General features: G+C 34.9%; 1 protein-coding gene across 3 annotated transcripts in view; it reads left to right on the forward strand.

The window, feature by feature from the left end:
• The first annotated feature begins 241 nt into the window (after positions 1-241).
• Positions 242-12,624, forward strand: part of LOC124367176 — a 30,956-nt gene continuing 18,573 nt past the window's right edge. For 2 of the 3 annotated variants that reach the window (XM_046823836.1, XM_046823829.1), the window contains exons 1-2: positions 3,188-6,639; positions 8,924-9,064. In XM_046823836.1, the coding sequence (XP_046679792.1) occupies positions 4,641-6,209 (1,569 nt within the window). In that variant the 5' untranslated portion in view covers positions 3,188-4,640 and the 3' untranslated portion in view covers positions 6,210-6,639; positions 8,924-9,064. The other variant, XM_046823843.1, reaches the window with a different exon arrangement.

Consider the following 12,624-nt stretch of genomic DNA (forward strand, 5'->3'; position numbering starts at 1 on the left):
CTACTAAGTCTTGTTAGCTATATGTATGTAACCTTTGTCTTTATACCAGACACAATGGTATACTCAAGATGACTTCAGATCAAGTCTTTGTTATTAATCAATTGAGTGTTTCATATTATAAGACCCAAGCCTTTTCTAGCTTTCTAAGATAAGCTTGGACTCAATGAGAAAGCCAAGATCTTGCTCGGTGTGTTCTATTCTAGATCCTACCCCTAATCTCAGAAGAAAAAATTAGTTTTATACCTATAACCATTGGGTGGGAAGTGTGGTGGTCTTCATACCTCCTCACATGTGCCGAGTCAGTATGTCCAAGAAGCACACAGCTACCTACTCTTCCTTCCAAGAGCTGTTTAGTGCGCATCCACCTGGAAACTACCTGGTCCAATGATTATTCTTCTTCTTCTAACAAACTTTCCGACCAGGGTGAGCTGAACTGACAGGCTTCTTTTCTAATTATAAAATCTACAATTCATACCTTCCTTGGGGTAAAAACCTACTTTAGAAAACTTCTAGACCATCCATGATAGGAAATTCTTTCCAGTTGCCATATTAATTTAATCTTGGACCTTAACTCAAGTGGTTTACTCAAGATGAAAAATTGAGTGAACCATAAAACTAGGATTCACTCCTAGGATTAAAGAGTAGCCTGGAATCAATGAGAGTACCAAATTCTTTTTTGGTGTGCTTTCCCCTGGATCCTTCTTACTCAAGTGGGGTCTCCATACCTCCTCATATGTGCCGAGCCAGTTTCTTAAGAAGCACACAGCTACTTATTCTTCCTTCTAAGAGCTCTTTAATGTGCATCTACCTGAAAACTTTCAGGTCCAATGACTCTTCTTACAAAAGTTCGGATCAGTTTGAGTTGAACTGACAGGATCCTTTTCTTATCTTAATTAGTAGTGAATTTTCTGTACTTCAGCTATAGGGTCATCTGTTACTCAATTAAACTTGTTCTTCCTATCCTTTTCTCATTTTAAATTTACCCTATCTTCTTTCCAAGCCAAGGTGGAACAGCATATGCCGAGGGCTGCGTGGTCAAGGGAGTGCTTGATCGAGAATATGCGGACTCTGGATACCAGGCAATCTCCAGTTTAAATTAGCCTTCTCTGAGTATAGCGGGGCGCTGCTTAGAGTGACTTTTTAGATCTCCGCTACTCGTGGGAATAAAAATGAGTGCACAAAATGAAAACATAGAATCTGAAACCAAACCTGAGGACTCAAGTAGACCTCAAAGTGTGGACGATAGTTCACGAAATGTAGAACAGGCAGTAAAGGGTGAACTCGGCCCAAGCATGCCTCAAAATTTAGACCATGTAAAGGAGATTCAAAGGCTTCCTAGTAGAAGTCTGAGTCCGCCTAACTTGGCTCAAAGCTGTACTTCAGAACAGAACACAATTCTGAAGGAAGATTATCAAGAAGATTTTAAGAAACCAAAATTATGCGGGGCAGCAAGAAAGAGGTATGTGTGGCTGTTAAGTCAAGGACATCCCCCGCAAGAAGCCAGAGAACTGGCTTTAAAACCAATGCCCAGGAAGCTAAACCCAATGTTCAAAGAAAGAGCCCCAGCAGAAGTGAGTTTCAAAAAAGTTACTGAAGGAGTAAAACTACTAGATTCCAATTTTTTGAAAACCCTTCCAAGTACTAAGCTAAACTCTAGCATGTCTCAAGATTTAGACTATGTAAAGGGGATTGAAAGGCTCTCTAATAGAAGTATGAGTCCACCTAACTTGGCTCAAAGCTGTACTTCAGAACAGAACACAATTCTGAAGGAAGATTATCAAGAAGATTTTAAGAAACCAAAATTATGCGGGGCAGCAAGAAAGAGGTTTGCTTGGCTGTTGAGACAAGGTCATTCACCAAACGAGGCCAGAGAACTAGCTTTAAAACCAATACCCAGGAAGCTAAACCCAATGTTCAGAGATAAAGTCACAATAGAAGAGAGGTTCAAGAGGCCTTTTTCTTGTGGATTGGCTCTAAAAGGACACCAGGTAAAGAAATTCAAAGTAGAAATAAGTCGTGGAGTAAGACAAGTAAAGAGTTGTAATGTGCCTCCCCAAACAACTTTAAAAAATGTTACTGAAGGAGTAAAATTAGGAATAGTAGATGCTAACTTTCCGATTACTCTCCTAAGCACTGAACAGATGAAAGAAATAGAGAATGCCATCTTGTCAGCGATAGTGGAGGATGCTGGTGGATCAGTTTCTCCAAGCTTTCAAGATATCAACATGAGGGAAGGATTTCTGATACTTACTTGTGAGAATCAAGATACAGCTGAATGGCTGAGAGGCAAGCAAGAAAAATTCAAGCCATGGGAAGGGGCAAATTTGAGGATAATTCCAGAGGAAGAAATTGTTCATAGAAGAATTGTGACCGCCTCTTTTCCTAACAGTGAGGAAGACTCAAATGAAAAAATATTGGGCTATATCAATGCACAAAACAAGGGAATGTCGACTACTGAATGGAATGTACTGCAGAGGAGTGAAGAGGGAAAGTCTGTTTTATTAACCATTGCAATAGATAATGCTTCAGCTATCAAACTTGAGAGGGAGGGTCCGTGGGTTAGCTTCAAGTTTGGAAAAATACAGCTAAATCTAGACAAAGAAGGATCCTCTTAGAAAAAGATGTACTCTCAGAAAAAAATGTAAATAGCATAGTTCATTACTCCAACAAAATAATAACATATTTTTAATTTTTGCTTAATTTTGATTTTTTTTAATAAACTTTTTGATTACATATTTTCATTTTAAATTGTCATTGTACGTTGTATTTCTTTTAAACAAGGTTTTAAATTTAACAAATAGAAAAAAGTGTTAAGGATATCACTAAACCGTTTTATTTGTTATACATTTAATTATTACCATCTGGATTAAAGAGGAATAAATAACTTACCTCAATGAGTTAAAGAAAAACAGAAAAACGAACAAGATAAAAAGGATAAAGCAACCTATCTTATTTATTATTTCATAATAATTTTCATAATACAAGGGATTTCTTAATAGTGTAAATGGAAGTTATCACTCATCAAAGAGAAAAAGAGGTAGTTATTGCCTCACTTTACTCCTCTTATTCCAAATGTGGAAAGACTTTGATAACTACAGAGAGATAAGAGTGGCTCTGATCCAAGGATGAGAAAGTAATGTCCATCATACTGTTGGGGGAGTTTCCTAAATAAATAACAGAGGTAAGGAGCTAATTAATTAACAAAAGATTCTAGATATCACTTTCTTTAGTTAAAAGACCTTAGTGAAGTTTGATTATGCCACCATAGTTTTAGGGATTCTGCTTTGGAAAGTCAATGGAAACTACAAAAGAGGTCTCTAAATGTTATACAAAAGTAACACAATGTTCCCACAGTGGTATAGGCCACTTTTTAAAAATAATATAATTATTTATTTACATTTAAATAAAAATGGATTTTAAATATGCTGATGTCATATTAAAATATGTTATAATCAATGTTATCATGTCACTCATTAAAATTAGTGTTAGCATAAATCTGTCATAATCGATTTTCTGTTTGGTTCATAAATGTCTTGGTAGTATTTAGATCTGGAATTTTTTATTTTAGACCTCCAGGAACATTTGGGATTTGTCCTAGAGAGAACTGCCATTACAACTTTATAAGAGTAGGAAAGTAAATATGGCATTGTTCAGGTTAGGTTACTGGTAGCTAATGGATCATAAAATTGTTAAAGGAAGTGAAAAGAAACTTTGTTTAATTGATCCATTTAATCATTTGCCAAAGTTATGGTTCACACTTTACATGTAATTTGAATCATTAATATATATAATACTTAAAAAAGGAGATATAAAATTACCACTCCCTTTTCTTTACTAATGATGGAATTGGCATCGTAATATCAAATTCTACAAATGCCACTGTACTCGAGCACGACAAATCTGGAATTTGTCACTGCCTTCGAGTATGACGACAAAGGTACTGTGTTAGACATTCTGTAAGTTGACATCCCAGCAGCTTAAGTGCAAGGATCCCACCTCCAGGTTTTAAATGTAAGGATGGTTCTATTTTCACCTCATTAAATAACTCAGTGGAGTTCAATGCTGCCAAATACTTTCATAAATTTAATCCAGTGTGAAGAATAGCAGTTAAAAAAGATAAATGTACAAATAATCTGATACTGCATAGCTCCTTAAGATGAAAATATTATTTTAAATGTCATATAAATACTACATTGTTTTAGATTTTGTGGATTCAATTCTGAAGGGTGTGTATAGAATGTAGCTAGTTTGTTCTGTGACTTACCTAAGGTTTTTTATTGGTTTTACTAAAGGGAAAATTTGAGTCTAATCTAGAGTTGAAGACGGGCAGGTTCAATCCTCAAGGGATGAGAACTGAATTATTTAAGGTGTGACACATCTTCACTTCACTCAGTTAGGACCAATGGGGTTGTGCTTCTGCATCTTTTAAGTTGCGGTCTGCATGTAGTGGTCCTGCAGGTTGGTGCCCGGAAAATTTACCCTGGTGGGTGTTCGGTTACCTCAGCACCCATCAGTAGTGGAGCCAGTCCAGCCCAGTGGCTGGAGTCGCACCACGAAGCACAGTTGTCAGGGCTGTGCACTGACAGCTGTGTTACTGGGGCCCTCTAATCCTACGGTGTGAGGCGACCCGTGCCTAGGGGATGCATGGCGCAAGAGTGGTGCGTCTTAAACGGAGCCCTTGGGAGCTGGGCGGACTCCCAAGTGTAAGTAGCCTTACCTGGTCATTCGGGGCTCTCACCAGGTGGACTGTTTATTTCCCCGGTACTCGTGGGACTTATATGGAGTCACAGAATCAACAAGAAAAATCAAACCCTACAGATCTTGATCTGGAAACCATACAGCAGGCAGTAACTTCAAGCAATCTGGTGTTGGAAGTTTCTGCCTGTTCATCACATACAATTACCACCGATAAGGAAATGGCAGGTGGTGATGCCATTGTGGAAGGTAAATCCATGGACACCGTGTCAGAGGAAGGTGAACTGGACTATAACCTCAAAGTACCTTTTAAAATAAAAAAGCAAATATTGAAGGAGAAAAAGGTGGCTGATGGCTCTTGGCTTCCGGAGTCAGAATGGAGGAGGCGAAGAGGAAAGAAATCGGCCAATGTTAGAAAGAAAGAAGCTGCTATTAGGAGGAAGTATGGGTTAGTTACGGCAGTAGCTGCAGGGACGAACCCTACGTCATCAGATAGAAGGCTAGAACCAGTTCCAGCTATTTCTGTAGAGACGGTTTCTACCTCATCAGGCAGAAAGTGGGAATCAGTTCCAGCTGTTGCTACAGGAACGTACCCTACCTTATCAGACAGAAGGTTGGAATCAGTTTCGGCTTTTGCTATAGGGACAAACCCTAACTCATCAGGCAAAAGGTGGGAGTCAGTTCCGGCTTTTGCTGTAAGGACAGACTCTACCTCATCAGGCAGAAGATTGGAGCCAGTTCCGGCTATTGCTGTAGAGACGAATTCTACTCTGTCAGGCACAAGGTGGGAGTCAGTTCCTCCCACTCCATCTAGCAAAAGGCTGATGTGGTCGGATGGCTCATCAGCAAATGAAGTAAGGTGTCCACCAAAGAAGCGTCTAATGGAAACTCAAACCCACACTAGTTTCCAACCTCTTTGGTCTGAAGGAACGGGAGATACTTTTAGAGAAATGGGGCATAAGATGGTTGTTGCTCCTGAAAACTACCCTGAAGAGTGCTTTTCAGAGGAGGAGGCTTCAGAGCTGCAGGGGCGCATATTTGATGAGGTTTTCTCAGTCAAAGGTGTGCGCCTGCAATTCAGGAAGTGCTTTTCTGAGAAAGGTACTTTTGTCTTACTTTGTGGAAATGATGAGACTAGAGATTGGTTGCTGGATCTGGCTCCGTGGTTGAGGGTTGGTGGCACTGAGGGGAGGGGTGTGATCGTTGGAGACTATAAAACCATCATTCGATCTACCAAGGTCTTCCTCAAGGTCTGTGGACTTCTGGCACAGAAGGATCCTAAGGACATCCTGAAATACATTTCCATTCAAAATGATGGAATCTCTGCAGAGGACTGGAAAGTCGTTGGGAATGTCCAGGCAGGGAATTCTAGGACCATTGCATTCTTAATTGATGAAGATTCTGCAGACACTCTTAGGGCGAGGAACTGGAGAGTGTTCATTGGAATAGAGCAGATCCAGCTGGGGCCGAGATTTGGGAAGGTTGATCATAGAGGTAAATATTCCTCAGATTAACCTTCAGTACAAAACGGTGCTAGCTGTGTTGTGTAGGTAATTAATAGTAGAGAAATTTTACGTTGCCCTGAGTCAGAAACCCTGAGTTAATAAGGGTAGGGTATCGGGGTTATCTATGAACAGGGTTAAGCTAGTTTTTATCCTGTTTAAAAAATTGGGATGCGTAGTTCTTAGCAACAGGCTGAACAGCATTTCTATCTTGGATCATTGTTGCAGTGACCTGTCCAATGTCTGACTATTTGGGACTGACAATGGTTAGCTCCTGATGCATTGGTCATCATATTTGTGTTATGATGGTGTTAAGCTTCTATCCTCCAGGAAGGCTGGTTGTCATGGTAGACCAAGCTGGGAGGATGGAATCTGATCTTCTGTGAGTTATGCTCCAGCTTTTACAATGAGGTGTGAGGCAGTCCCAACATCATCAATAAAGGTAGGTCACATTTAGAGTTTGTTATCTGTAACAGATTAACTTAGTGGATGTGGGCAATGTTGCTACTTTCAGGTCTAGGCTATATATATATATATATATATATATATATATATATATATATATATATATACATACATATATACATATATATACGTTAAATTGTATAAATGGCAATAGCTTTTTGTGATTCAATGTTTATTGAAATTATATATATATATATATATATATATATATATAAAATATAAACCATCACTCTCTTATACTCACATTTGTTCCAATGTAGAGTTTCTTGTAGAAATCCTAGAAACCAGCTGTCATTCAGTCAATAATTTATTAGATTATTACACATAAAATAGGTGTTATATATTTTGTATGTCATAGGTTTATAACAAGGATGAAATGAAAATGCCTCTATTAAAGATGTGAAGTTAGGCCTATGAAGCACTCTCTACCATTCAACCTCATATTGTTACAGTAAATTTACAGTGGTTTGATACAATTAATGATAATTGTTAATTTAAATATTCCTTAAACTTAAAAAAGTATTTGTGGTTATAAAATTATGTAATTTAAATTCAAATATTCATCTGGATAGTAGAAAGCTATTTATTTAAATTATGTAGATAAACACATCCTCAGTTGTGTACAAGGAGAATAACAGGGCAAAAATTAAAATCATGAATAACAAGCAGGGTTAGTAATACACCATAGTTGACCTTCATCGTAGTATAGGGGTAAGGCTGCAGCTCTCTAGTTGAAGTTCACAGGTTCAATTCTTGGTGAGGTTGATACAAATTTGCAAATGGGTTTTAACTGTTTTCCCTTAAAAATGTTTATTATGACCAACTAAATGCCACTGCTGTAGAAAGAACCCCCTTAAAAAACAGTAACTTTGGGCATAACTGCTGATAATTTAACATTTTAGTTATAGTGAACTGTTGTCAACTGGAAAACATCAACAATAGGAGGTAAAAAAATATTAAACTGGTTTTTAATGTTTATTTTTTATCATACATAAAGAATACTTTTGTTCTGGATATAACTGACATGGTGTTTGCAAACAACTTGTTATAGTGGGTTCCTCACATTTTTAAGATTTATAACAAAATAGACTTCAATTGGTTATTATTGCTGATGTTGTTACTGCTATATCATCAATTAAACGCTTATTATACTTCCAAACAATTCATGAAAATCCCTCCGAACATTTTACATATCTGTAAAATTAATTGATTTAATTCATATACATTCAAAATTTATTTTGGAATTGTCAGATTGGTTTTATTTGTAAAGAATTCTGTAAAATAATCTTTTTGTTTTGGAAATTTAAAAAATACCTATGGAATGTCATCTACCTCAGGTTTGTTTTGGAATCATCTGTGGATTCATTCTTTGGGACCTACAGTAAAAAGTTCCTTTTGATTTTCAAGCTAGAGCTAAACCTGGATCACTGTCACCAACTATTTTCTTATTTCAAAATTTAAACTATAATATATCTATACATTTTTCATATTCTTTTATATACACCATCAAATTTGCTGGATTTCTCAGTCTAAGAAGACGCATAACACCAGAAGCAAATTCAAACTTGAACTTTAACACAGACTTTCCAAAGCCATGAACTCATTCCAGGACAAAAGTTTTTCTTTTAAAGTACAGCTTTGAAATGTAACTTTCACGTGATTTAAAAGTAAAATTGTTGAGTGGCTTGGTAATATTAAATAATCCATATTATTCAGTCTCTGAAGTTTTGGACACTAAAGTAGATTTACATATTTAATTGTAGAATAACATTCTATATATATATATTTATTTATATATATATATATATATTTAAATTTATTCATTTTAATGTAGGTTAGCATAATTTATATAAAAAATTGATGTGTCATAAGTTTACCTAAGCTTAAGCTTGTCAAAATGTGTGTGTGTGTCCATATACATCTATACATGCCTGTAATTAATAAATTATCTAAATAATTTAAGTTCTATTAAAAAATTCAAAAACACTAATACACACAGGTAATGAGATGCTGTTTAAGGGCACTTCTGAGGTTGGAGATCCCAATTTTAAATGAACAGGGAGGTTATTATATAATCTGAATGAAGAATTACATTTTCCCCATTCATACAATATGAAATGGTGGATTGGATAATGGAAGTTGACATGCCTTAGTCTATCAGTGACTTGGTTCCTATGAGTAGTACTTGTTAATATTTGATCTATGAAATGAGGGTAACTCACTTCATTCTAATGTTCAACACTTAAATGTTCTTTTTTCAGAATGGATGGAAGCCCAACTGGTGAATAGCACAATAAAAGGATGCACTACCATAAGAATATACTTGGTGTTCTATTGGTGCTATTTAGTGATATGGAGATGCATATTCATAAAAAGTGTCATTACTACAGTTTCTACAACAGGTAATGGATAAATAATATGAAGTATATGTTCGGGTGTTCCTTGACTACTATTTTCTATGTATTTTTAGCAGTGCAAAAATTATATATTCAGCTATAAGTAGAGGTAGTTTTGTAGGTTTAGGAATATTTATAAGCTATACTTTTCATGTACATTGACAATTGGCTTGACGGGAGTGTAGCAACTATCACAAAGTTTTATCAGACTATGGTGTCATATATTCCAATTTTTATAACTTTTTCCCATTTTGTTTGTTTGTTTTAATAAAAATATTCCTAATAGTACTTCTAAATTATTTAGCTAGTTGTGTTATTCTTGTTATGCTTAGTCTATTATTAACATTTTAAACTCGTATATTTAAGAGCTAAAGTAAAGTAAAAATAATAAACAGTAGTGTTCTTATAATTAAATTTTAAAAATGTGGATCAATTTTAATTAACTTTTAAGTAAGTTTGAGCAAGACATGTAGAGTTTTATAAACATTTAGGTTTGAACAGAAATCCTTAAAGTATTAATTTATCTAACCAATAGTAATACAAATTAATGTAGTAACTTTAAAAATTAAAAGTTTATGTAGTTGTAGTGTGCTTGTTACTGTAACATAATGTAACATTTGAAAATTTCAGCTGTAACTTTTGACATAGTATTATTGTATTAATTGAAATAAATAATAAATTTAATTTGGTTAAATTAAAATATTTTAAGTTATAAAATGAATATGTATTTTACAAAGATTATGAGGGAAAAAGTCAATTTAAAAATTAATAATGTTAAAAAATATATATTTAACCCTTTTATTGCCGACATACGCCGCGAGCGCTCGTCACTGTTTATTCGAGAAATGCCGACGTGCGCCACAATCGCACGTCACTAGGTTTTACAAAAAATGCCGACGTGCGCTGGGGGCGCTTGTCCGGTTTTTGTTATATTGTAGTTTTAATTATTGACCAAATGCCACTAAACTTTGCATACTGTATCTAGAAAGTGGTCTCGCTGTTGCTAGTGAAGATGATCTTAGTGATCATTTTGTAGACAATATATCAGAAACTGATAGTGAATTAGGTTTAGGATTTGATGATGATACGGACAATGATCCTGACTATGAGGCTTCAGGTATGTCATCTGATGAAAGTGATGCAATGCCAGCAAGATCAGGTAGGACTGTTCCGTCTAGTAGTAGGTCTAATGTAGATGCAATAATTGATGAAGTAGCAACAAACCCACCCTTTCTCCACATCGTATCTGACAATGATTCTGATAACGATGGAAGTATTGATATTATTCCTGATTGGACTGTAGTAAATGAAAATAATGATAATGCTTCTCAGACTTTTGTTTTCAGTGAAGTAACTGGTCCAAAACATTGTCCTCCCCACGATGCCCCTCCAATAACATATTTCAATTTATTTTTTACTGTAGGCCTTCTTACTCAGTTCGTAAATACGACAAATAAATATGCCAGAGAGTATATAAGATCACACACTCATAACATGTCACCTGAATCTAGGGCCCGTGATTGGAAGAACGTAACTATACAAGAAATGAAAGCATTTATTGCTACTCTCTTGAATATGGGTATTATAAAAAAAACCACAATCGAATCATACTGGTCCACAACTCGCCATATGAACACAAATTGGTTTGGTAAAATGTTTTGCCGGAATCGATTCCAATGCTTGTTACAATTTTTTCATGTAGCGGATAATGATTTACTTTCTAAACCTGGACAACCTGACTACGACCCATGTGGCAAGTTCAATTTTGTTGTAGATCATGCTAACTGGGTATTCAGAACATATTATACTCCACACCGTGAGGTGTCAATAGATGAGAGTCTTGTGGGCACAAAATGCCACTCCCAAATCCTTCAATATCTCCCCAACAAACACCACCATTGTTGGGGAATCAAACTATGGATGCTCTATGACTCAGTCAGCAATTACTGTCTGGCTTTTGTATACTATAGAGGTAGTAGAGACACTGAGAGTAACTTAGGACTTCCCTACAATGTTGTGAAAAATCTTTTGGATATTGGTCAATATTATCAAAAAGGTTACCATCTATCCGTTGATAATTTCTTTATGAGCATTCCACTGGCAAAATATCTGTCTGAGAACCTAACTTACATCACTGGGACAATTAGAAGAAACCACAAAGGTATACCACAAGAGCTAAAAAATAAATTTGCAGTTGGACAAAGGACTTATATGCGTAATGATAACTTACTAATGTTAGGATACCATGAGAAAAAACCCTGTCTTATTACTGTCAACTAAACATAAAGCTGAAAGTGTGGAATGTAGAAGTAAAAGGATTCCTGACAAACTAAACAAGAAACCAACAATAATACATGATTATAATAAATTTATGGGAGGTATTGACAGTTCGGAAGATGTACCCCAAAATCTTGAATTTGGGATGAAATATTTACCTGGTCGAATGTTGAAGAACTGCAGTGTATGCAGCATTCTTAGTACAAGTACTGGGGGGACAAGAAAATGTACAAGAACAATTTGTATGAAGTGCAAGAAGGGGATTCATATTTTGTGCTTCGGCAAACACAAGTGTTAAAAAATTTTAAATTGTGTACCCTATATTGTAAATAATTAATTTTAATTTTATGTAACCTACTTTCTTTATTATTTCAACAAACAATTTATACATTGGGCTAAACAACACATGTAAATAAAGTGATTTTGAATGAAACTGACCAAAATATGTCTTATTGAATTTTACTATAAATTGTGGACTTTACAAGGTTTTCGATAAATTGCTGTAACTTCTCTATTTTTCAAGGTAAGTTCTTCAAATTTGGTGTGTTTGTTAACAATTAAATATAGTACAATTGCCAGTTTGCTCATTTTTTAAGTTTTTGTTTTTTTTATTTTTTGTTTTTTACAAATATAAATTTGTAAAAATGTTAATACTAATTTTTTTAACACTCCACATTATTACGTAAAAAACAACACCTCAATGGATAATTTCCTTCAATAAATAAAAAAGTTATACATTTCAAAAAATAGTTGTCAAATTATGGAAAAAGGGCCTTGCATTCATCACATGTACTTTTTGAAAACAGGCTGGCATTTTTCGCATGGTCACTGAAAAAATGTCTGGCATTAAAAGGGTTAAGTTGTAATAAATATTAATGGTTAAGAGCTAAAGAATACTATAAACAATTTTAGACAAATTGTTAAATAGATAAAAGGTATAATATATTCTTCAAATAAATACAGAGGTATGTTTAGTTAAAAGTTAAATTATGGTAAATGTTAAAAAAAGTTGTGCAATATTCTGTTCAGTATCTGTTTCATGACTTTATGGTATATGTACATTAACTACATTTTTATGATAAATTCTTATCTATGTGATTCATTTGTGTAGTAATCTCTGATATTATAAGGGGGTGAAAGTATGGTAGTCAGACACTTGAAATATTTAACAGTTTCAAAAATGTAAAGGTTGAATAAAAAATTAATCTTAATTTTCTAATCTCTAATTAAATTTCTTGATGTAAATATTGACTCGGAATTGACTCGGTTTTTTTAGGGACCCCACTTTG

This window comes from Homalodisca vitripennis, chromosome 1, assembly GCF_021130785.1.
Source record: "Homalodisca vitripennis isolate AUS2020 chromosome 1, UT_GWSS_2.1, whole genome shotgun sequence".
In the NCBI taxonomy this organism is placed as follows: Eukaryota; Metazoa; Arthropoda; class Insecta; order Hemiptera; family Cicadellidae; genus Homalodisca; species Homalodisca vitripennis.